The sequence below is a fragment of the Neophocaena asiaeorientalis genome, unplaced genomic scaffold (assembly GCF_003031525.2).
Source record: "Neophocaena asiaeorientalis asiaeorientalis breed wild unplaced genomic scaffold, Neophocaena_asiaeorientalis_V1.1 scaffold523, whole genome shotgun sequence".
NCBI lineage: Eukaryota > Metazoa > Chordata > Mammalia > Artiodactyla > Phocoenidae > Neophocaena > Neophocaena asiaeorientalis.
In genome coordinates this window covers 1,784,602-1,810,765 of record NW_020175436.1, presented here as the reverse complement: position 1 = coordinate 1,810,765, position 26,164 = coordinate 1,784,602, and the positions used below count along the sequence as shown (strand labels likewise).

The window sequence follows — 26,164 nt, the reverse complement described above, 5'->3', positions numbered from 1 at the left end:
AAAAAAAAAAAAAAAAAAAGTTAAAAACAAAATCAGTACTGAGTAAAGCAGATTGCCCTCCTCAATGTGGGTGGGCCTCAATCAGTTGAAGCCTGAATAGAACCAAAGGCTGACCCTCCCCTGAGTAACAGAGCATCCTCCAGCCTGACAGCCTTCAACTGGCACACTGCCTCTTCCTGGTTCTACAGCAGCTTCCAGCCTTTTGAGTTGAACTAGGACATCAGCTGTGCAGATTTTGGACTTGCCAGCCTCCAAAATCACATGAGCCAATTCCTTATAATCTCTCTCTCTCTCTCTCCTATATCTCTGAAGAACTCTGCCTAAGACAGGGGTGAGATGGGAGGAGAAGAGGGCATCAGAGTGACAGGCATCTGAAGGGCAGATGGTCGAGAGCACCAGTAAGGGGGTGGGAAGGGAGAAAACAAAAGGAGACAGAGTTTCCGAAAGATGAGCTCTACCTATATCTCTCTGTGGGCCCAATTAAACAGATCCGCACATAAAAATCCAAATTTGTATGTCGGGCAAAGTGAGGAACCATATACTTTTCCAAAAGAGGTTGGCAAGGACGTAAAAGCCGCCAGTCACCCCAGGAATTTGCTGCAGGATTGTATCAGCCCACTGAGATTTTTGCCCAAAACCAGGTCCTTCTGTGTTTCCCAAGGTCACCAAGGCCCTCTGGGAGCTCCCCAGCAGCCCGGCCCAGATCTGGCTCTCACCTCGTAGGGTGGTGACGTTGTGCAGGATCTCCCCGTGCTGCGTGTCCACGGCCTTCATCTCCTCCATGACCATGGACAGGTTGCGGACGTTGAAGTCCAGGCGGGCGCTGAGCAGGCCGAAGCGCTCCCGGAGCAGGTCGGTGGTGGCCAGCATAAGGGAGACGGTCTTGTTCAGGTAGTAGAGCTCCTCGGCCTGGGTGTGAAAGCCCAGCGTGCAGGAGAGCCGCACGTCATCCAGGTACTTGAGCATGCTGTACACGTGGCTGTCGGTGGCGTTGATGTTGGTGAAGATGGTGCCGATCTCGATCTCATGGGAAGCCATGCGTCCTTCCAGCGTCTCGAACCTCTCCACCGTGCGGTTCTGGGCGTAGTGGGTGTGGTACTGCAGGTCGTGCATGTTCTCCTCATGGTCATCCAGGAAGGACGAGATGTTATCCAGCTGCAGCTGCAAGCCCATGACCTGCAGCACCAGGTCGTGCATACTCTCAGAATTCTGGCTGATGCGCTGGGAGGAGGCCCCCAGGGTGGCCTGGAGGCTCTTGACCGCTTCTCCCGTCTTGGCCGAGGTGGCGCGCAGGCTACTGAAGAGCCGCGTGTAGTTCTGCCAGTCGGCGATCATCTTCTGGAGGGTTAGGGTCTCCTCATCTGTCTTCCGCCGGATCCCGTGGATCCACTCAGAAGTCTGCCCCACGGTGAAGTTGATCTGGTGCATCGCAGCCTTGACGTTGTAGCACTCCTGGGTGAGGTCCTTCAGAGAGAGGTCCAGGCCGGCTGTGGTGGCCTGCCAGCCTCTCACCTGGGCCAGGAAGAGCCCCAGAGACTGGTTGATCTGGTGGACAGAGAAGGAGCAATTGCCCATCTCCTGGGAGATCTGACCGCTGGTGGTGGAGAGCAGTTCGTGGGTCTGGGAGGTCTGGTCCAGCTGGACCTCCTGAGCCAGAAGCATCTTCTGAATTCCCTCCAGCTCCGCCTGCAGCTTTCTGATCTCTTGCCCCAGCTGCCCAGCCTCATGGCAGAAAGAGCAGTTGTTCGGGGCTTTCAGCTCTTCAGGAGAAAGGGACAACATTTTGAGTTGCTGAAGGATCACGGGACAAAGGTTGCTTCTTTAATATTTCAGAGCATAATGAATTGGCAAGTGGCTTTCCTATCCCTCTTCCTTTCCTAAGACCTGCTATGAAATCCTTTTTGGAAAAGTCTTGCCACCGCTATGCAACCTTATTTCTACCAAATGTCTTTACTCTGACCTGAAATGTAGGCTTTAGGATATTTTCTCCATCTCACCACCAAATTCTTGAGAGTACGTATCTTCATAACTTTTCTGAGGTTGCCAACAACCTCCCATTTACATTTTATTTTTACAATTTCTCCCCACATTTTAATATTTGTGCTTATCTGAGCCCGTCACAAGCTCGTGGAGAAAAGGGTACAGGGATAGTTTCCCCCCGCGACTGATGAGAAATGAGGCTCAGAAAAGTGACTTGCCAAATGTCACTCAGCTAATTAGTGGCAGAAGAGGACTTCCTCTTCCCACCAAGCAGACCCCCTCTAAACCCTTCTATTATGGCTCCTTCTGTCTCATTCTCAGCATGAGAACGTCCCTTGTGAAAGCAAGAGATAAAGAGACAGTAAATTGTGCAAACTTTAAGGCAGTGATGAGGAAAGGGCCGACTCGTCAAGAGCATAGGGAAGATCTTAAAAATAATTTCAGATACGTGAAGATATTTGGCGAGTGGGCTGTCTCCGGCTTGCTTCTCTACCTGGAGGCTCTGGCTAGATCCATGCCACTCACAGAACCCCGAGCCCCATTCCTGGGTGCATCCCAGGGTAGCAGCCCTCATTGGCTGGATGTTCTCCAGCTGGACAGGGAGGCCGGGAGCCATGGCTGTCTTTCCCTCATGCCTTGAAGCTTGGTGAAGGCTGCCCTGCTCCAGGGCACCATGGCATGGGAGGAACCCTGCCCCCCCCCCGCCCCCTGTCAAGTAATATCGGCCTTCTGTCACGGTCATTAGCACATCTGGACACTGGACACTCACCCAGCCCTTGGAGATTTTCCTGCATAGACACAAGCTTCTTGTCATAAAGGGCCTGGGCCAGGGAGATGTCTTCTGAGAGAGAGTCCACTTTCCTGAAAACTGCAGGGGAAACAGAGATGAGAAAAGGGTCTTAGCTCAGAGAAACAGCAGTCATTTGTTAAGAAGACAAACCATTTATCAGCCCCTCTGCGGCCAAAACCGTTCATTCTTCTGTGGGGCTTCCCAATGGCCAGAGTCTGTCACACATCTCTTAAAAATATATATCTGTGTGTCTATATATCTATAGACATGGATAGATATAATCTTTTTATATATCTCCCTTCAGTGTATATATGTGTTTATACATATGTGGGTATATATGTGTATATTAGAATATGTAATAGTACATAAATTATACATATACATATCTAATTTCCACCGCCCTCAGATTTTAGACCTAAGATCTGACCACAGGGTAGAATGGGGACAAATAAGAAAGGAATATAAAAATAAAAATTATTCTTAATCCTATCCATCTCCGTGCCTCACCTGAGTCCCAGCTTTGTCTTTAATATCTAGTACATTGGAGTGAACAAACCTACAGGCTTCCCTTAGTAAAAAAGCTTTTTTTAAAATTTGAAGCTAAGAATGGAATGAGATTGCAGTTAAGAAACTTTCAAATTTGTTTTCACTTTTTAAACATAAATTGTGTTAGTATCCAGAGGCAGAAGCTACCTGAAACTGGCAGCACGCCATCACCTGGGTCAGCCACCACCGTCATACAAACTGCTGAGTGTATGAGAACCACCAAACTTCAGATCCCTGGGCCTCGCTGGCAGGACTCTGACTTAGTAGGTCTGAGGGAGACCCAGGAATTTGCATTATAACAAATCCTGGGGGCAACCCTGACACAGGTACACATCCAACTTCACTTTGAGAAACACAAAGGCCATGGCAAGGGCTTAGACATTGTCCTATCTGGTGATTTCAACCCCGGATGTACACCAGAAGCATCTGAAGAGCTTAACTACTGAATTAATTCCATTATCCGAGGGGGGGCCCAGGCATCCATATTTTTTTACAGCTCCCCGATGATTCTAACATGGGGCTGAAACTGAGAACTACTATCTAGCCCTAGGTTCTCATTTACCAGTAGGAAAACAGAGGTCCTGAGAGGGGAAGTGCCTTGTTCAAGGCCACACAGCTAATTATTGACCAGAAGTTACGTGTTAGTCTTTGCAGTTTGAATCAGGCACTAAGAGCCCCTAGTCAGGAAGATGCTGGCTCTGGTCCGTGAGCCACAGAGATGTGTGTTTGTCTTTGTAGGGGGTTTTGGCACTGAAAGGACCCCTGATGAGAAACACCCCCCACCCCCACAGCCCGGGGTGGAGAGCCCCGGATGAGCGGGATGCTGCTGGCAGCCTGCACTCACCCAGAGAGGCCAGCACGGCCACAGACACCAGGAGGAAGGCCAGAAAGAGGTAAAGGATCCGCACCGATGTGTGCAAAGACAGGTTCTTCTGGCAGCGGCTGCAGCGGGGCCCCGGCCGGCCTGTGGAGAGGGGGGACAAAAAGAGGCCGGTGGCAGAGGCCGCGGCCAAAGGGTCAGTTCTCCTGCTCTGGCCTGTCTCATCCCATTTTGAACCAGCCTCAGAAAGGAAGCTGTCCTGGATCCTCGCCTCTACCCACTTCACTGCCTTTTCTGGAGGTCCTAGAGCTTTTACGAACAGGCAAGACCACAGTGAGGATCTTCAGAGTAAGCGCCCATCACACCATCATTCTGTCTCCATGGCTTCGTCATTCAGCCCATGGTGCAGGAAAACACCTCTTCCCGAAACATCAGCCCCCTCACAGGGCAGCCAGCCTTGTCTCACCATTGGGTGACCAACTCCTCCCAGTTTGTCTAGGACTTTCCTGGACTTTAGCACTGAGAGTCTTCTGTTCTGGGAACTCCTTGGTATTGGGCAAACCAGGATGGTTTGCCAAGACTGTCTCAGTTTTAAAGCTGTAAGTCACACATCTTGGGAAACCCCTCAGTCCCAGGCCAACCAGAAGGTTGGTCGCCAGTCCCCAAACTTTGCAGGTAACCAGAAGCTCTCCTGGAAGCCAAACGGATGACTCCAGTGTATCAGTTGGTCCTTATCGTAGAGGAAGGTTGGAAGAAGGTCTTCCTGGCGGCTCTGGGAGGTGACCAATGGCCAGCAGGAAAGCTGTGATGCTCCCAGCTGTGAAATTTTTAAGGTGGATTCAACTTCAGCTTCACGTTATGAGTACCAGGAATGTTTAAATACCCTGATGCCCTTCCACACTCCAGACCGAAAGAGATCAGAATTTCTAAGGGTCGGTCTCAGGCGTCCCTGGGTGGTTACAATGCACGGCCAAGATTGAGAACTTGATGCTCCCAGCTGTGAAATTTTTAAGGTGGATTCAACTTCAGCTTCACGTTATGAGTACCAGGAATGTTTAAATACCCTGATGCCCTTCCACACTCCAGACCGAAAGAGATCAGAATTTCTAAGGGTCGGTCTCAGGCGTCCCTGGGTGGTTACAATGCACGGCCAAGATTGAGAACAGCTGCTCTAACCTCTACTGAAATCCACCGAGAAGCCCTGCTGCAAGTAACCGTTCAGAGGGCGTTGGTTTCTCAGGTCAGCCACATGCCAAGCTGGTCCTGTGGGCCTGAGAACGACGGGCCACTTGATGGGCATGGGATACAATGAAGGGGATAGTTCTGGGCCAGCTGGAAGAGAGGCCCTGGGGGAGATGGTCCCGGACAGGTCTGTGGAGGAACCCTGGGGACAGAGGTCACGTGTGTCAAACTCGGACTTCATCTGTACCGCATAACCCAGGCCCAGGCAATGCTTCCAGGGAGCAGCGGGGAAGGCACAGCCAGGACTTTGAAGCCATGCAGACAGACAAGTCTGTCCCCAGCCTGGGATCAGCCCGGAGCCCTTACCCTCCTGTGAGCACGGGAAGGACGGCATGTCCTCGTCGTCGTCGGCTGCCAGCTCCTCTTCTGTAACACACAGCGCATCTCCGTCGCCAGAGGCCGACCTCACTGTGATGGAGCCAGAGCTGTCAGACCCAGGCTGGGGAGCCACGCCCACCCCTCTCCAGCTGCCCCATTCTTTTACTGTCCCCACACCCTAAGCCCACCCCCGCCCCTGGGTCCAAGTCAGCCCACCTGAGCTCCAGATGACCTGACAGCAAGCAGAGCAAAGAAGGACGGAGGTCAGAATCAAGTGGCTGAGGAACTGGGATGTCCCAACACCTCTGGGGGAGGAGAGTTCATGATCTCTGGCAAACTGGTAAAGGCACGCAGGCCAGCCCAGGTGCCTTCTCTATCTGTGCCTTGTTCAGACCCCTGGGGTGGAGTCAGAAAAGGTTGCCTTATCTGGCTCAGCACCCTTCCATTCCCTGACACGTTGTAACCGAAGCAGGGTTCTGCTTCTGCAGGGACAAGGGCGAATCTGGCCCCAGCACCGTCCCCGCCAAGACTCTGCATCCAGCGCAGCTGGGGGGCTTCGGAGAGGAGGAGCTGGCAGTGTGAGGACACGGGATGGGCACAGCCTCTGCCTCACACATTGCCTTGTGCAGGACGTGCCAGGGGGTGGAAGGGACCGCGGCAGGAACAGATCTCATGCCGGAAGGCTGATTCCATGCTCGTTCCCTGGGATCACGTGCTCTCTAAATAAGACCTAAGTGATGTATTCCCTCATTCAGAAGATTGCTCCCATTCCCCCAGACACTGCATAGCCCTTCCTCCTTACAAGATCTGGTCTTTTTATGAATGACCAGAAGAAAGATGTCCAATATTGGCAGAATGAGCCGGACCTCCAAGTGGGTGTTTGAGAAATGAGGTGGTCTGCATCGAGCTGACCAGGGCTTCTGTGCTGGGAAGTCGGGGTGCAAGCTTACGATGACAACTAAATTGCTTGCCAGATAGTTGGCGGGGGGATTTTTTAAGCTACGCCTGAACATCCAGAGGCAATAAAAGAAAAGATCAATACGTTTGACTACATGCTAGTAAAACAACGGCCACAAAAGCAAATGACAAGCAGGGAGAAAATACCCACAGCGTACATCACAGATGAAGAGCTAATATACCAAATTTATAAAGAGCTTTTAAAAATGGAGGAAATAAAGGACCAAAAGTCCTACAGAAAAATGAACAAAAGACCCAAACAGGCAATTACGAAAAGAGATACAAAAATGGCCCCTGAATAATTTAAAAGATGTTCAACTTTACTCATAAGACAAATGCAACTTAAGACTACACTGTGATAAAATTTCTCACCCATCCCATTGACAAAGATGCAGAGGACAATACACGTTGTTGGCCTAGGTGGTGGGGGGAGTTGGGGTCTGAATGCAAAATGGCCCAAAGCTTGTGGAGCGGGGGTTTAGCAGATGCATTTACCCTTCAACACAGCAAGCACACTTTTATGAATTTGTCCAGAATATAGACCTCCAACAATCTGAAAATATATGTGACAAGGCTATTCATTACAGGATTACTTGTAATTACAAAATTTGGGAACTATCTAAACGTACAACTATAGGAGATTGGTTAACACACGATGGCACGTATACATGCAATGGGGCTCAGTGCAACTATACAGATGAATAAGGAAATCTCTATGAACCGATGTGGAGTCGTTTCCAGGAGATATTAAATGAAAACAGCAAAGCAGCACATGTGGTATGTCACTTTTTTGTAAGAAGGAAGGGAAAATAAGAAAACATGCATATATCTGCTTATTGTTAAAAGAAGATAAACAGGAAAAGTAAACTGAAAAACAATGAAGTTGTTTTCTACAAGGGATGGGGTGGGGGAAAGGGACATACGAAGGAGTCGCAGTTCTCTGAATATAATTTTTTTGTATAGTTTGACTTCTGAAAACATGTTAATATCTTACATATTCAAAAAATTCAATTTTATTAATAAAAAATACTTGGAACCAACTAAGCCTTGCTTGCTTGAATAAATACAATAAACATACTACGTGGGGGAAAAAAGGAAAGAGGAACTAATCTGAGTAAATTATGACACAGTTTGGACTCTGTAATCTCAGTCTAGGATGTGATAACGTAGGATTGGGGAAGAAGTGCAAACAAATCTTGAACTTTTAAAGCAATTTTATTTCTTGGTGTAGCATGGGTAAAGCAATTCCGAAGTTATTTTACATTAATTCAAGATTCAGCAAATAGAGTAAATGCATTGATGTGGTTTGGACCCAGGGTTCTCACTGTGAAAAAAGGGATGCAGAAATATACAACGGGAGAGACAAATAAGAACCCCTTGGAGCTGGACTGAAATTTGAAGGTATCAGTGGGGATTAGTAATTTCTAAAATATGTTTATGTGTGTACCTATTTGTTTATGTTCATGTATAGGTATAGATGCATCTATATTTGTAGCTATGTGTATGCATATAACTTTGTTTGTTGAAAGGTCCAGGAAGCAAAGACACCAAAATAGCCCTGAACACCCCTAGCAATCCAGTTGGTCTCTAATACCATTTCCCACTAAAAGGAACCCAGGCTTCTTAAAGAAATGGCTGATTTTAGGGTAGGGGCAGAGGGTAGGTAGAAGATGAATCTAGAACATCTTGCTATTTCAGAAATTAAGGGAATGCTCCAAAAAAAAAAACATAATGGGGCATATCAAAAAGAAATCGAAACCAGCCTGAAGATGCCCCCACTGGCCAAATCTGGAACAATTTGAGCACTAAAATAATTAAGTATAATAATGAAATTACAAGTCATTGAAAAAACAGGAATCCATACCAATGATAGACAGACAGACAGGTAGGGAGAAGGGAGGGCTCTTCTTACTGCTGGAGTTGGGACTGCAATCATCATGATAAAGACCAGATCATGTTAGAACCATGAGTGGACGCCACCTCTTGGGAAAATTTTGATGAAGAACAGTATATATGTATGCTTACGTATAAGCCTTTATCCATGGCCTTAAACTGTCTGCTTACAGACTACTTATTAGTTGCAAGGGAGGAAAAAAACCCAGTAATTACACAGTGGGGAAATCAGGCAACGCTGACCAGCACACACCATCATTTACGTAAGTTGCTGGCCGAGGGTGCATAGCCACAATCGAATCATGAAGAAACATGAGAAAAGCACAATGTAAGCATTGTATTTTTAAAAGTTGGGGGGGGGCTGTATTTTTCGAAAATATTAGAGTCAAAAGAGACAGTTGAAAGGTGAAGAGACATGACAACCAAATGCAATCCTTAATGTGAAGCTAGAGCCTGCTAGAGCCTGGAGGGAAAAGAAAATCCATCGAGGTTATTATCTGATCAACGAACATCGGAATACATATGGTACATTAGATAAAGAACTGAAGCACATTCATGAAGTTCATAACTGTACCCTGATCATATTCCTGTTCTTAGGAAATCCACACTGAAATATTCAGAAGTAAAGAACCACGATGTATGTAACTTACCCTCAAGAGCTTCAGGAAAAATTTATGTGTCTGTGTGCGTATGCAATAAGTGTGTTTATGGATGATACTGCAGTGAAAATCCTTATACGTAAAATGTTATGCACATATAGGGCTTTCTTTAGACAGTTTTCTAAAAGTGAATTGACTGGAGCAGATTGTAAGAACATTTTAATGTTCTAGAAACCAATGAACAAACTGACATCTAGAAAGGGCATACGAATGACACTGCCACCCACACAGCATATGAATATATACTGATATACTAGTCCTTCCCCAGTGAGTCTTATAAAAAATAAATGTCTTTATGAGTTTAACTCAAAGAATCTCCGTATTTTATTTTGCACATTTAAGAGTTATTAGTGAAATGGAACATTTTCAAGTGCTTACTAACCATGCCTTTCCACGAATTAACTAGATGTAGCCTTTGCCCATTTTTCTGTCGAACTGTTGATTTTTCTTTTCACAGAAGGTTTTCATGAGAACATAACCTATCATCATATGTCTTGCAGATGTTTCATGATATTTATTTCTGAAAATTGTTAAAGCTTGTGTGTGCATAGCTTTGGGGCCACCATAATGCACTCCAGGGGGAGGGAGAGGATGGGGAGGTGTGGAAGGGCATTCATGTTGCAGCCCCTGATTAAACAGTGGATCCTGAGGGGTCTGTGTTCAAGACTCTTTCTTCCAGAGGGCATTTCCTAGACTTTTGCCAGGTGCCAGGGGAGCTACCGATCTGGGACCACTGTGGTTTGATTCCTTAGATTGGATCACCCAAGCGTTCACATAGAATGTATACTAGATCCCCAGACCAGTTGAGGGCAAGGCTGTGTTAACCCAGCACCACCCCCTTCCCCTCACCCGGCTTGTCTGGAGATATCCCATTTCCTTGTCAGCTCTCTAGCAGGTAGATTTCGCATCTAGCCTCTTTCCCTTCCCCTCCCCCCTCTTCAAGGAGCAGACTGGCTGGGGTGAGACTCAAAATCATTAACCACAGGTTTGAGCGCTGACCAAACAGTAGGAAGACCGTGGCCCATTAGAAAACAATGGGGCCAAAAAAAATAAATAACCCCAAACAGAATGGCTGTCCCAGGGTGACAGCACCTGGAAGCAGCATCCTCTAGGGTTGGAGTTTTATGCTGGGAGGTCTTTGGTTCAGCAAAGGTCCACAAGTGCCCCTTGTGCCTCTCACAGCCTTGTCTCCTGCTGCACCCAAGACTAAAGATTCCTAACATCCAGCTCCTGCGCTTGTGGACTCGTTTGGTTTCAGTCCCTAATTTTAAGGGGTATTTTTGGCTCGGTCCCTAGGGATTTCCCCTGTTTTCTTTCAACTCTAGCTATGCATTTAGCAGTTTGCTTGTCGTTTATCAGGCACTTAAACTTTATAACCCAGGAATATTTTAAGTTGGTAATGCTAGAAGTAGAAGCTCCAATTTTTGTTTTTCTTTGTTCCCTTTTTTAAAGTGCTGAAGGGTTGGATCTTGCCTTGGGGCAATCTTCACAACGATGCTATAAACTTTAGAGTCGAAAGTACCACTTTCATACGCAAAAAGACTGAGGTTCAGGGAAGTTAAGAGCGTTGCTTAACAGCACCCAGGATATGTGGTGAAGCTGAGATCTGAACTCAGAAGTCTTCTCTACCGCACCCACTCCCCACTCAGAGTAAGGAGACAAGGTTCTACAAATGCTAAGAATCCTTGCTCCTGTGACTACAAGGTGAGCAGGTAGAAATGAAGGGGGCTGGGCCCAGGACTGGGCATGGTTCCCAGGTTCTCCGGCAATGACCCGGAAGCAGCCTCATTTCCCAAGTGCTGTGCTGTCGTGACCACTGTGACCTACCCGGGAGCCAAGAGGCAGAGTGGGCAAGGAATGCCCGATAAGTGAGGGCAGCCCTGAACGGGCTCAGTCGGGGAGGGACTTGGGTAACCCCAAATTAAAGATGCCACCATCACTGCCACGAGTGCCCTCTGCTTGTCCTCCAGGTCACGACTTTCACGGCACCTCCTAGCAGCCTTCCCGGAGCTCCCAGACTGGAGGAAGTCTCTTGTTTGTTACATATTCTTCCACATGGTATTTTCCCTTTGTGGAATGCAGTACACCTGTTATTATTTATCCCACAGCTCTCTTCCTCAGTGTCTAGGATCTGAGGGTGGGGACTGTGTCTGTCTTTTTCTCTGCTTTACCCAAAGCCCCTAGCACAGGGACTGGCACAGAGAAGTGCTCAACAAACACAATTTCGCATGGGACTATGAATGGTTTTGTGTTACCCTTCCTGGTAGGGGGTCTATGCCTGCATGTGTAATCATGGAGAAGCCTGGTGCAAAGACCAAGGTCAGCCCCCTACCCTCAGAGACTCTGAGTTAATGCGGGGGGAAGGCAGAGACCTGGCTTCATACCCTTTATCCCCACAGCTAGCCTGACAGACAGACAGGGTGAGAAGTTATTCTCCCAGTTTTACAGATGGGAAAGCTGAGTTAGGGGGAGGAGGGTTAACTTTGAATGCCTGGCTAAAGCCACAGGGACAGCTAGTGAGGAGACAGGCTGGGACCTGGGACCCTTTGCTGCAGTGCTTGCAACTAGACAAAAACGTCTCCAGCAATAACATACAAAGAAACTGTAAGGGGCTAAAAATAACTGCGTGCATGCACAGTTGGGGCAAATGATGGACATAAAGATACCGAAGACCAAAAAAACCCGCAACCGCCACTTCTGAAGAGCCGGAAGCAAAAACAGGGTGTTGGGAGCAAAAGCAGGGTACTGCACGTGCCCCCTGCATGCAACACCACCTAAGGGGTGGGCAAAACTCCTAAGCCATCCCTCCGGCCTGCCCCATGGACACACCCCTTCCCTCACCCCATATAAGAAACAAGCTCACACCCCACCCCCGTCGGGGAGCAAGCAAGGAAACCTGTTGTTTCAGGGGCCCCAGTAAAGCCTTGCCTGAATTTCTTGTCTGGCCTCTGATCAATTTCTATTGACTGGGGAAGGCCAAGACCCCTGATCTGTAAGAGTGGCAAAGCCTCCTGAACTTCATGCTTGAGTTCCCTCTCCACAGTAACAAACTGCAGGTAGCCTCTGTCTGATACAGTTAGTGTGTTCTCGTGTGTGGTGCGTGTGCGTGTGCGTGTGCGTGTGCGTGTGTGTGCACGCTTTGGAGGAGGGTGGGTACAGTAGCAGAAGGAAGGCTGACATGACTGGTACCCTTTATACGTATCCTAAGAAATCAACCTCTTGAGCCCCCCTCTGTGTCTTAAGGCTGTTACCCTATCATCAATCTGCCGACAGTTGAAGAGGATAACGTCGCCTGGAATGTTACCAGGACTGCCATCGCTTCCCCATAAACGAGCGCCACAGGCGAGGCGGTGCCTTCTGTGCTGTGTCAGACCAAACCCTCGCCCTAACTAGCGGAACCCTCTCACCCCCCAGATGATTTCAGCCAGAACCACGCTGTGGGCTGTTGGATTTACCGCAGCCCCGGGGGCCCCTCAGGGAGGTATTCCTTCCACTCCTCGGAGCAGAGACTCCTCCTAGGCCTGTGTTTCTCATCTCTCTCCACCCCTGGTGGTGCCTGCGTGCCCGCCCCTGTGACTAGGCCTCCTCCTTCTTCTGGCTCCAGGGTCAATTTCATCACTTCCCTGTTTATAGCCTTTGCAGGGAATCTGGGAAGACTTAAATCAAGCAAGATGGACACCAACCTTCAGCAAACACTCCCTCGGAAAAAACAGCTCTGTCATAACTCTGCTCTCCCACCGAGAGCCCCTAGATTGGCAGTCATTAGCAAGTGAGAATTCACCGAGACCCGTCCGATACTTTGCGGAGCCGCCCGCAGGAAGGGGAATGATGGCCAGCGCGATCTCAGCTCTCTTTAGATGAGGGGCTTCGCAAATGTTTAGCCCTATTCCCTTTTTCCCTTTGCTGACGTCACAGCTCCATAACTCACAGCCCCACCTCTCCCCGCCGCGCCCCCTCCCCGGGTCCCATCCCCAAAGAGCTCTTCTCTTTCTAATCCTTCCAACTTCCTGTTTACTAGCGCTGAGCCACGGACCCTGGGGACCCCTAATTTACCTATGGCTGGAACGCTGTAGCAACTGTTCCACTTCAGCCTTGTTCATCTGAATGAGGACATAATCCAAAGCTTTGCGAGGCTCTTAGAAGCCAAACCCTGTGCAAGCACGCACTCATCATACTCGCATCACACCAAGACTGAGCCAGTCAGAGGAAGGATGAGGAAACAGGCATAAAGAATTGAGAGGAGCTGGGCTTGAGGGACAGAGGCTATGACTGATGAGAGGATGATCGATGAGACAGGATCTGTACTCTCCCCTTGCACTGGACCAAGTGGGGTCAGCAGAGACAGGAAAAGAATTTTCCACCCGCCTCGGCATCTCCCATGCTGCCTGTTCCCATGCCTTCTGGGGCCATGTGACTGTCGGCTGCCCCAGCTTTCCAGAGCTTTCAGAGAGAGGGAGTGGGAAGAGAACTTACAAGTCACAGAGCCCACCTGTCATGTTACAAAGACTGTTAGAGGTTAAGTGATCTGTCAGCTAGTTAGAGGCTCCGAAATGCCCAGGGATCTGAAGATGCAAACACACATACAGAATGCTTGCAGAGTTACACACACCCAGTGCAGACAGGCCACGGAGCTCGGAAAGGCCTCTTCCATCCAGGCTCAGCATCTGTTTACACGTCTGGCCTGCCAGTGGTTTGTCATCCCCATGAGGTCAGGAAATCTTCCCTCAGCCTCTTTCAGCACAGGGCTGACCTCATAGTGGGTGTTCAAAAAAGATGGGTTTACTGACCTTTTGAGAAGGCCTGCATCCTTAGTTAATTGTTAACTTCTGCCCTTTTAATTAAGAGCTCAGTTTTACTAAAAAAAAAAAAAAAAAGATTAATGATTTAAAATATGGTTTAAATATGGTTTATTCTTAGAGTTCCCCCTGGCTAGGGAGTGTTGGGGAGTTCTGATGCATTGAAGATGCAAAGGCTTAAAGCGGCAGAGACTTAAAATGAATATACAGGGAGGGGCCTAATGTCTGGATTGAAAAGGAATGAAAGGCTAGGTTGGGGGCGGTACAGCAAAATTTACCATCTTCTTCCCCTCCCTTTCTCAGAGCTGGAACAAAGGATATGATTTTCCTCTCCTAAAGCTAAAAGGCCTCCCTGTTTTGGGGGGGTGGGTGGTGGTTAATTTTTTCCACGTGTCCAGTTAATCACTTTAGAATACCACCAGCATTTTTATGGCCCTCTCGAGTCAGGCTGTGGTTCTTTCCTGCATCATACGTAAACCATCCATGAAACTGAGCACTTCCTGACATGCTGAAAACTGGGAAGCACCTGCATGTCAGTATGGGCTGCCAGGTGCCTGGAATGGTTGAAGATGTCGCCACAGTTGTCTGAAAAGAGGCCACCTTTCCAGGAAGGCAGAAGTAGCCTCTGTTGCCTTCTCTCTGTCTCTCTTTGTGTACTCTTCTTTTTTGTTTTTCATTTTGCTGATTCCAGGAGAAAGGCCACTGGGACAGGAGCGGGTGGGCTTGGGAAAGGGCACTGGCAAAGCTAGGGTAATGCCTGGAACCTGAAGTATTCAGGAAAACCCCTCTCTTGAGACAAGCTTGGGACAGCCTGCTGCCTGGGTAGCAAACATCGAAGACTCTGAGAGCCAGTTTCAGCCTCCCCTGTTCCAGAGGCCCCAAGGGATTGGAGCTGTCATGAGGGGGCATTCTCATCCCTGTCATGAAGAAGCCAGGCCCATGAATGACCTACTGGAGGCACAGCCGGGCCCCACTCTTCAGCTAGCGATCTCTACCCAAATTCCAGGCAGTGAATTAAAAAAAAAAAAAAAAAAAAAAAAAAAAAAAAAAAAAAAAAAAAAAAAAAAAAAAAAAAAAAAAAAAAAAAAAAAAAAAAATTAGCCTTCAAAGACAGCGCTGCAAGCCCAGACTCATAAAGTAGTGGCAACCACTGGAGACTTGAAAGAACCTCTGTTTCTCCCATACCTACGGTCATATTCTCCAACTCAAATATCAGAAAGGCCGCCACACGGGAACTCCCTTGTTTTTTTCAAGCCTCAGCTCCCACAGAGCCACATTGTAGAGAGTTTGATTTGAAGGTGCCACAGAGTCGGCACATGGCTGGGCATGACTTCTGGCTCTGCTGGGGCTGAGCCGGGTTCACTTGTCCCTCTGGAGGTGGAAAATAGCCCCGACGTGTTGACCAACTGCTAACTCAACTGTGGTCGTAGAATCCAGCTTTCGGTTGACTGAAAATGCGGTGTTGATTCACTCTTTAGCCTTTCAGGGATTGCAATCTTCCATCAGAGTCAGCAAGGGGGGAGAGATTCGAGGAACTGAATAAAAGGTCTTTCTCTGGGAACTTCAAGGAACATATTTTGATGATTATCTTCTACAGAGTTCACAGAGTGGGTTTTCAAAACAGCCAATTGGGTCAGTAAAAATAAAGATTTCAGAGTCTTCTCAGGAGCCAATGCTATATTTAAAGTTGCAGAATAATTGTAGTTTATGGTCGGAGAATGCTATAATTAAGGTGGCAAAACTGTTTTCATTGGAACCCTTCTGCCATGACCCCCTCCCCACAGGCTTCCGCTGAGGGTACGTTTATATTCGGATGGGAATCAGTCTGTCCCTCTCTGCTCTGATGATCTGGTCCTTCCCTTTCAGATTCTCCTGCTCGGCAAGGTGTCATGATTTGCTCCCCTGTGACTGTCGCCTCTTTTCTGCTCCTTCATTCCTAAAATCCACATTCGATGCTCTTGGGACAGGCATTTCCTCTCCTTGCTGCCACCCCTGTCTGTATCCTCAAGGCCAGCCCCCAGCATCTGCTGCCTTCCACGGTTCCTGTAACCACAGAGGTTGTGGGCGATCTCCCTCTTTATCCTAAATGACTTTCCTCCCCTTTCTTGCCCTCAGTATTGTAACTGGGGCACTCCTGGCATTTGAGTGGCACAGGTCTCCATTAGACAGGATTTACCCACGCCGAGCAGACATCTGGCGTTCTGACCCACTGAATGCCAGTAGCAATCCCTGGTTATCTGCGACGACTCCAAATGCCAACCCGTACTCGTGGGTTCCACGTCTCTGCGGATTCAACCAACCGCGGTTGGAAAATATTTGGAAAAAAATTTCCAGAAAGTTCCAAAAAGCAAAACTTGAACTTGCTGAGTGACCAGCAACTATTTACATAGCATTTACAGTGTATTTACAACCGTTTACATTTACACTGGCATTTACAGTGTATTAGGCGTAATAACTAATCTAGAGATGATTTAAAGTATATGGGAAGATGTGTGTGGGTTATATGCAAATACCATGCCATTTTATGTAAGGAGCTTGAGTATCCTTGGATTTTGGTATCCGTGGGGGACCCTGGAACCAATCCCCTGCAGATATAGAGGGATGACTGTACCCCTTCAAGGGGTTGTATAACCTCTATTTGAGAAGAGAACCCCGGCTATCCACTCAGTACAACAGACCCTAACCCTCCCCCATCACATATACAATGGTCTCCTCTGTGGAGACAGCAGCTCCTCCATCGATCCTGAACCCCACAAACCCAGTAGGGTGGGAGGGGTGGGAATCATGAGTTTCTTGATCTTGATCGTTACCTCTGGGCCTTCAAACCCCTCCCTTCTGCTTTTCACCACTTCCAGTCATGCGTTCCCTCGCAGGGGATTCCCCTTCCCCTCTCTGGGCTCCGTGTGCAAAATAGTGAGAATACCATCTCCTGCACAGAGCTGCTGTGAAAATGAGACAACATGCAAAAAGTACCTGGTACACAGTAAATACTTGATAAATGGTAACAACAGCCATTTTTATTAGGATTGTTTTTCTATCCCGCTTGAATTGCTGCTGTCATTTCTCTCTCTTTCCTAATGCCTGTCACTCTCAGGACCAATTTCCAACTTTCAAGAAGTTGAGTTTTCAAAAACACGTCCTACAGAGCACTAGTTCAAAATATTTGTGTAAAGGGGTTCTTTGATCAAGTAAATCTGAAAAATGCTGCGTTTTCCATCACCCTCTCGAGACTCGCATTAACACAGTACAAATTTTGAAAAGTTCTGCAAAAAAAGCCCATCTCTATCTGTGTTTAATTCTGTGTTTCTCAAACTTATTTCACCGTAGAATTTCTTGCCATTCTTGAAAACAATGATCTATTAAATCCAATGGAACTGGTAGTCAGAGGTGCACCCCCATTGGGGAATACTGTTCTGGATAAATGCATCACCTGGATTCGATGATTTCTTCATCCTGTCTCCCGCCACCAGCTTTAATGGAGGGAACATGTTGAAAGCCCACTGGGTCTCTAGACCGCAGGGCTCCTTGACCTGGAATCTGTAGGTCTCATCTCCACGTTGGCCGCAGCTCAGCCTGCACATCCTCTGGGGTAGACCTAACTGCTGTTCTGTCTGCATGATCGCAAGCTCCCTTCTTGCACCCTCTCCGGCTGTTTTTCCTAATCCCCTGCACTAAGTCTTTATACTCCTGCTTCTCACAGGCAGTCAGTCTGGACCCCAGGATCACCTTCGGCTCCCGGGAGCCTTTAGCTTTCTCTCCTGGCCCTGGTGCCTTTCACTCCCCAGCCCTTTCTCTCTGCACTGCACTGGGGACCCAGCCCCGTGGGGGCATGTCAGACACTGGTGTGGCTCTGTCCCCGGTCAGATCTTCCCATCTGCATCCTCACCCACTATTCCTCTTCTTCTCAGCCCACCTCACGCTCCAAAGATGAGCTCACTACCTCCCTTTCTGAAAAGATCAAACGCATTAGGTTTAAGCTCGTCATCTTGCCCTAACTTCCTCCAGGTGCCTACCCCTTAAACCCAGTGTAGATGAGGGTGTGTGGAGATGGGCCCTCGTGCCCTGGGAGCATAGTGTGGACTCTATTTCCAAACTTCATTTTTTTTCGATCGAAGTACAGTTGATGTACAATATTATATAAGTTACAGGTGTACAGCATAGTCACTCACAACCTTTAAAGATTGTATTCCATTTATAGTTACTATAAAACACTGACTATATTCCCTGTGCTGTACAATATATCTTTGTAGCTTGTTTTATACAAGTAGCTTGTACCTCTTCATCTCCTACTCCTGTCTTGCCCCTCCTCCCTTCCCTCTCCCCACTGGTAAGCACTAGCTTGTTCTCTATATCTGTGAGTCTGTTTCTTTTTTGTTATAATCACTAGTTTGCTGTATTTTTTAGATTCCACATATAAGTGATGTCATTACAGTATTTGTCTTTCTCTGACTTACTCACTCAGCATAATACCCTCCCGGTCCATCCATGTTGCAAATGGCAAAGTTTCATTCTTTTATATGGCTGAGTAATATTCCACTGTGTATATATGTGTGTGTGCATGTGTATATATATGTACCACATCTTCTTTATCCATTCATCTGTTGACAAGACACCTAGGTTGTTTCTTTTTCTTGACTATTGTAAATAATGCTGTTATGAACTTTGGGGTGCATATATCTTTTTGAATTAGTGGGGGTTTTTCAGATATATACCCAGGAGTGGAATTTCTGGATCATATGGTAGCTCTATTTTTAGTTTTTTGAGGAACGGCCATACTGTTTTCCATAGTGGCTGCACCAATTTACATTCCTTTCAAAAGTGCACAAGGGGGCTTCCCTGGTGGCGCAGTGGTTGAAAGTCCGCCTGCCGATGCAGGGGATGAGGGTTCGCGCCCCGGTGTGGGAAGATCCCACATGCCGTGGAGCGGCTGGGCCCGTGAGCCATGGCTGCTGAGCCTGCGCATCCGGAGCCTGTGCTCCGCAACGGGAGAGGCCACAACAGTGAGAGGCCCGCGTACCGCAAAAAAAAAAAAAAAAAAAAAGTGCACAAGGGCTCGCTTTTCTCCATGTACTCACCAACATTTGTTATTTGTGTTCTTTTTGATGATAGCCAAACTTCAAAAGAGCATGCCTTTTCACTCAGCAACCCCCTTCTAGGAATTTTTTTCTAAGGGGATATGTATACCACTTGGCAAAGATGGAGATGTAAAGATTATCACTGCGTGCTATGATAAACCTGAGGATAAATGTATATACCTTAAATGCCCATTGATAAGGGACTGGTTAAATAAATTATTGTAAAGCCATATGGAATATTATGCAGCCAATAAAAAGAATGCAGATCTATACTTACTGCCTAGGGAAGATATCTAGGTTCTATTGCTGAATTTTATAAATACATACATAGAATAAGCCATGTTATTAGTAGTATAATCTTACTTATGTGAAAAAAATCCATGTGCAAATAGACACTGAAGGATATCTGGAAGAACTCTCTTCCAAATCTTGTCAATTATCTCTGAGGGGTAGGAGTTCAGGTGAGTGTGATTTTTTTTTTTTCCTTTTCTGAATTTTTCAAAATTTTTATAATGGGGATATATGGTAAAAAGATTAAATGCAACTAGGAATGCAAAGAGCCTATGTCTACATCCTTCCTGGGGCCCCCATAAAGACAGCTTTTCTTCTTTTTAAAAAAATATTTATTTAGGGTGCTCCGGGTCTTAGCTGCTGCATGTGGGATCTAGTTCCCTGACCAGGGATCGAACCCGGGCTCCCTGCATTGGGAGCACGGAGTCTCACCCACTGGACCACCAGGGAAGTCCTAGCCTTTCTTCTTTCTACAGCAAAGCTCAGCCACTCCTATCTCCTTCATCCCTGGCCCCCATCTCCCCTTCTCTTCTCTCCCTCCACCTTCCAATGGGCAGGCCAGCACCACCTTGTAAAACCATTCACGCCTGGCCCCGCTTCTTACTTCAACTCCTTAGCTCCCTTTTCCTGAAACTTCTCTAACACAAGGTCTTCCTGTGCCTTTGCCTCAAATCCACCCACTCCCCTCTAGGTTTCTGCAGCCTACATTTTTCAGAATCAAATAACCCTTAGCTAAGCCTGTCCATCAACAGTCACACTGTTGACCATTTTCTCCTTCTTGGAACTTTCTCCTCTTGGTTTCCATTACATTACATCCTCCTTCTCCCCCAGTGTCCCCAACCGCTCCTCTTGGCTCTGTTACAGGCTCATTTTCTTCTTCCCTCATTGCTTTCTCTGAAAGTAGAGATTTCCCAACATGGGGGAAGGGCATTAGAGAAGTAGCAACCAGGCCATCTCCTGACAAACCCTTCTAGGGCTTCTCCAAAGTCAACAGGAGTCAACAGGACACAGCTGGAGTCCTTGGCGTGTCACTCACGGCCTCCCGGTCCTGTGGCTCCCTGCATTTCTCTGCCAACCCTCAGTCTCCAGGCAAATCTCTCTCCCATCGCCGGTGAACACACCCAATGACAGTGCCCAGCTTTCACCAACATGCTTCCTGCTCCTGCTGTCTCTTGGATGACCCCATCCAAATCTTGTTCACCCTCTACTCCTCCCTAAAGCCTTCCCGACCTGCCCCAACTTAAAAGGCTTTTTCTTTCTGGGGATTCCTATGCAATCTACTGTATATACCACTCCCTGGTTCCTTCACATCACCCCCTTGCCTACTTGGTTCTCTTCTTTTTTTTTTTTTGCGGTACGCGGGCCTCTCACTGTTGTGGCCTCTCCCGTTGCGGAGCACAGGCTCCGGACGCGCAGGCTCAGCGGCCATGGCTCATGGGCCCAGCCGCTCCGTGGCATGTGGGATATTCCCAGAAGGGGGCACGAAGCTGTGTCCCCTGCATCGGCAGGCGGATTCTCAACCACTGCGCCACCAGGGAAGCCCTGGTTCTCTTCTTAAGTGTGTATGTTTTGTCTCCACCGGAGGGCATCCTTGCTCCCCTTTAGACTAGCCGCTTCCTCCCCCAAAGTAGGTATTGATACATGTTTGCTGACTGAAAGGTGTGAGGCAACATCCCAGAATAACCACTATTTAACCTGGGTTCGGTTGGATGTGAAGGCATCCCATCTGCACCCTAAAGGAGTGTCTGCAGGTCTCCAGCTAGACGTTTAGGACACTGTCGGGTAAGGGTCTGGGGCTCAGAGGATTAAATCCGGTATCACCAGCCTGTCCCGTGTATCACATCCTTGAGACTAGGTGGGACTGTTCAATGAATGGGAGTCCACGGCTGAGACCACAGACTCTTCCAGAGGTGGAGCAGCAAAGGAGGAGAGACGAGAAAAGGACCAATAACTCCCAAACTCTCTCCTTGGGACCTCTCTTATGCACTTACCAATTTCAAACTTTTTTTGAATGATTTGGGCACAAGTCCTAAGTGTCCCAGGAAAGGGTGCGCTCCTGGAGAGAAAGGACAGTGTCCAAACTCTAAGCCCTTCTCTGCATCTTTTTTGGCCGTTAGACAGACATAGACACACAAGCCCGGGCACTTGGCAGTTGGTAAAAAAAAAAAAAAAAAAATGCCGGTTAAATAGAAGCATGAATCTTTATCAAATACCTGTGTTAGGTTCTGGGGACACCATGGAGTGTCCTTGCCTTTAAGGACTTCAGCCCAGTGGGGGACTCAGATGTAACCACTGAACAAATATAACGGACACCTCCTAAGTGGCAGGCCTTGTGCAAGAGTGAGACAAGAAAAAGGCAGCCAGGGTCCTCACACTCATGAAACTCACACTTGGATACTACCCTGTGGGCATTACAGTCTTAGTCTGGGGGAAAACTGTGGATAGATAGACAGATAGATAGAAATATACATACCGGGCTTCCCTGGTGGCGCAGTGGTTGAGAGTCCGCCTGCCAATGCAGGGGACGCGGGTTCGTGTCCCGGTCCGGGAAGATCCCACATGCCGCGGAGTGGCTGGGCCCGTGAGCCATGGCCACTGAGCCTGCACGTCCGGAGCCTGTGCCCCGCAACGGGAGAGGCCACAACAGTGAGAGGCCCACGTACCGCAAAAAAAAAAAAAAAAAAGAGAAAGAAAGAAAGAAAGAAATATACATACCCTCACAAAAGGAAAAACATTAGAGGAGAATGTCAGAGCTGGAAAGAACTTCAAAGAACATACAGTCTACTTGCAGATGAGACTGAGGGCCAAGGAGCACCAATGACTTCATCATAGTTACAAAGTGACAAAGCTGGTGTGTGACAGGGCTAGGCTCAACCTTGGGCTCAGTGCTCACAACACACACACACACACACACACACACACTAAATTAAACATGATCAAAACACAGACAGTGAATAGATGAGTGACATGGTCCATCATGCTGCCGTACTTGCCAACTCTGTACTTGTAACACCCAGCACAGCTGCCTGTCCTTCACGAAAACTGCCAAGCTGTCCGCCAACATCTACTGAGAACTAGAATTCTTTGTCCTCGCTCTCAAATTAGTTTTGAGGTGGGAGTCTTCAGTTATTAAAATCACCCCAGCTGGATGGCAAGGTGACCAGCTTGTGTGTGTGCGTGCGCGCGCACGCGTGTGTATGTGTGTCTGTCTGTCTGTCTGTTTGGAGCTGATCTCCAACATCTGAGCCCCAGGGCACCCCTCGTCCGCATCAGACCACTTATTGGCTCTGTGCACCTTTGCTGTGTCGGCCCCTTCTAGTCGCAGGCCCCCTCCAGTGTCCCGAGGTCTGGTGGTGGAGGTCAGGCTTCCAAAAGGGATGCAGTCTGCACATTCATGAGCGGATATATCCCCCCTGCCAAGTTGCAAGAGGTAGATTTTCCTAGGATCACACTGCTGTCTTCTGAGACCCCCTGCTCTCCTGCCTGCCCTTTGCCTGTAAGCTGTAGGCACTGCTCCCCGATTCCGTGGGGAGGGGTCATTTCCCACAGGTTTGGGGAACAGCAGGGTGTGGCTCTGCCCGTCCATGGCAGCTGAGGCCAAGTCTCCCAGGGACATAGTGGCCCATGAGGTAGGCCTGCTTCCAAGCATCTCTTTACCAAGTCACTCCTGCTCCCTACGTGGCTCTCAGGCCCGGAGCTCCTGGGCTGAGTCACAGTGCATCAGAGCAAGATGGTTCTCAGGGACCACCCAGCAGGGGAACGAGGCCCAGAGAGGGAAACACTGACCAGAGCCTTATGCGGGGCCAGGACTAGAGCCTCTGTCCTTGACTCTCAAACCAGTCATCTTCGCAGGGAACCAGGCCACTTCTGGAGGGGTGACTCACATGTCTGGGAGGGGATCTCACAACAGGACCCTCTCGCTGGAGATGTGGGAACAATTCCACAGGTGGCTGTTAATGGCTCAGACAAGCCAGTGGGCAGCTCCAAGGTGGGCCCATCACCAGGGGCTGGTGGCAGCTGCGTGCCCCTCAGGTGTGAGAGGGGCTGGACCCGGAGCTGGACCCTGCTTGCATCAAAAGATGCGGCTGCCTGGGAGGCCCGGCTGCCAGCCAGTGGGCAGGTGGGCAGGAGGCGCCTCAGGGTGGAAACAGCTTGGCTGGCAGAGCGGGCCCTGGCGCCTGGCCACTGGTGGCAGCGCGCCTTAGCAGACCTGTTTTCTTGTTTAAGTATCGTCCCCGCCAACCTCCACAAAACATAACATCACCGTGTTTTGCTTTGAGCGGGGATAGTGAATCTTTGCCAGCAGATGGCTTCTCAGATTGGTGCGGCCCTCGGAGGACAGTCTGAGGCCAGCTTCCCCCGGGGAAGAGCCATCCTGGAAGGGGCAGCCCACTCTTCTGGGCACTTTTTTTTTTTCCACGTGGGTAAAAAAAATCCTGATTCTTCACACTCCACAGATGCCCCCAAGGCCAAATACTGACTGTCTGCCCTGGCTTTTCCATCTCAGGTAGAGGGGGTGGCTCTTCCTGGCCCCCGGGGAGGATGAGGGGAGACCCTGCAGGGAGGTGGGCTGGGAATCAACCCCGCCTTCCCCGCAGCTCTGCGGCCCGGGCCCTGGGAGGTTATGGAAGATCCTAGAAGGTTTCCCAAAAGTGGGGGAAAAACACACAAGAGCTGCCCTGAAGGCATCAGCGGACAGGAATTCGGCCCCAGGTGGCGGTGAGGCTGCCGTCTGAGGGAAAAGAAGTGAGAGGGGCAGGACTTCGGTTTCTTGCTCAGAGCCCATAGCCTCCCAGTCAGCAGGCCAGGAAGACGCTGGGACCGGACGACCTGCTTCAGCCGATCCTCCTCACAGACCTCCTCTCAATACCTGTTCACACCAGCTCCTTCCTCCACTGCTTAGAGGAGTCGCATTGCCTCGCTGAATTTCAGAAAGGCGGGCCGTGTGTTCCTGACTCCCTTCCCGGGAGCTGGATGTCTCCTCCGTTTCAGGGGACTTCGGCCCCGCCTGGCTTTTCCCCGGTCTGTTTTCCCCCAAAGAGCTCTTCTGGAATGTTGGCGGAGCCAAACCACTCTGAGAATGTGCAGCCTCTTACCATCACCATCAAGGTCCAGAGCGGCGTGGGCCCCAAGCCTGTGGTGAGATGTGGCCTCAGACCTTTCCAGAGGCTTCTGGTAATGACCTGCCCCAGGACCGCTGCCTGGGCACAGGACACTGCACAGATGTGGTAGCTGAGAGCAGGAACCTGGTGAGTGAGGCTCCTCTCTGCTGCTAAGGGAACTCCCTGGGGCTGATGATAACTTGCTTGCCTCGTCCCAGATAGATCAAGACTTGGTGAGGCCACCAGGAAGCACAGACAGAGGGACCAGAGGCCAGAGGGAAGGAAGAGGGATGTATGCATTAGCAAGCACACTGGCCTGGAAGTCAGGAGCCCTGGGCCGGTCCCCCTGGAGCTGTGAATCTCAAGCAAGTCCCTTCTCTCATCCACAGTCTCAGCAATGTAATTTGCAGGGCCCAGTGCAAAATAAAACTGCTGGGCTCCCTTGTTAAAAAATTATTAATAATTTCCAGATAGCGACAGCAGAGCACTGAACCTCATGTGGTGCCCTGGGCCCTTGGGGGACTGCACAGGTGACACACCCATGAGGCTGGTCCTACCTGCTTGGGCCTCAGTTTCCGCAACTATACAACATGGAGGCTGTGATCCATCAGAGGTTTACCCGTGGAGCCTTTTCTTCACAGGAACCCTCAAACCCTTCTATGCAAATGAAGCGGCTTCGCCAACGCCAACGCCACCTGACAGCACAGCGGAAAGCCCTGCGGATGACCCCGGAAGTCCTTTACCGTTGCAACATTCAGTTAAGCTATCTGAAGGATTATCGTAAAGCAGGTGAGGGAGCATCAAAACCCCGAAGTTCTCTGTCCCACAGTATGACTCCAAAGCCTGTTTCTCCCTTAGCCTGAGAATGACCATGAAGACCAGGGGTGCACTCTCCCGGGCCTCGAGTAAACCAGGCCCAGGGATGAGCATCAGGGACCCAGTTTGGTTCTTGTTTCCATCCCAAGAACTGGCTGCAAGGACAACTGTGGTGATGCCCACTGGCCTGGGGAGAGCTCAGGCCCGCACCACTGATCTCCCCCTACTGCTCTGCGCCCAGGAGGTCAGAGGATGGTCAGCCAGGGTTCAGAGGTCAGGAAGGGCTGGGCCTGGGCTGAGAAACCCAGACACCACAGGTCTCTCCCGGGGAAAGGGTGGAAGTTCCCGGAGGAGAATCCTGGGCCTGGCGCTGGGCAAAAGGCTAGGTGAGGGCCGCAGCAGCCTCTGAGATGGGTCCTCCGGATGGGGTGATGCTGGTAGAAGGTTGGGCTGGTAACATCGTTCTGTGCTGACAGGTTAAAGGGATCAGATACTTCTCTGGATTTACAACGGCTTTTCGGGAAAGAGCAATGGACGGTGAGCACATTCTGCATCCTCCCTCTCCTCTCCCTTGCCTCTGGACTTCAGGGCTCCATCCTGTCTTCCCAATACCTTTCTCCGGAGGATACGAAAGAGAAGCCCACGCACTTCTTACCGGGTGAGTCCTCCGGTCCTCGCCCGCCCTCAGAGAGAGGTGCCCACCGCGCCCGGGCAGGGTGAGGGGTCCCGCAGGGGCTCGCCTCGGAACTCCCGCGCGCGGGCGGTCTTACCTTTCATGGTCCCTGCTCCGGGGCCTCGGGAGGGCCCCGCCGGAGGCGGCTCGGCGGCCGTGCGACCCGGGCTGAAGCCGACGGGTCCCGGGAGGGCACGGATCGATAG

General features: G+C 49.4%; 1 protein-coding gene across 1 annotated transcript in view; it reads right to left on the bottom strand.

Annotated features, from left to right (window-relative positions):
- Positions 1-26,164, bottom strand: part of SCARA3 (scavenger receptor class A member 3) — a 38,371-nt gene that overhangs the window by 11,516 nt on the left and 691 nt on the right. Inside the window, 5 exon segments of the mRNA XM_024767767.1 lie at positions 717-1,760; positions 2,750-2,848; positions 4,161-4,280; positions 5,685-5,786; positions 26,056-26,164. The exon segment at positions 26,056-26,164 is cut by the window's right edge and continues 35 nt beyond it. Of these exon segments, the coding sequence (XP_024623535.1) occupies positions 717-1,760; positions 2,750-2,848; positions 4,161-4,280; positions 5,685-5,786; positions 26,056-26,164 (1,474 nt within the window).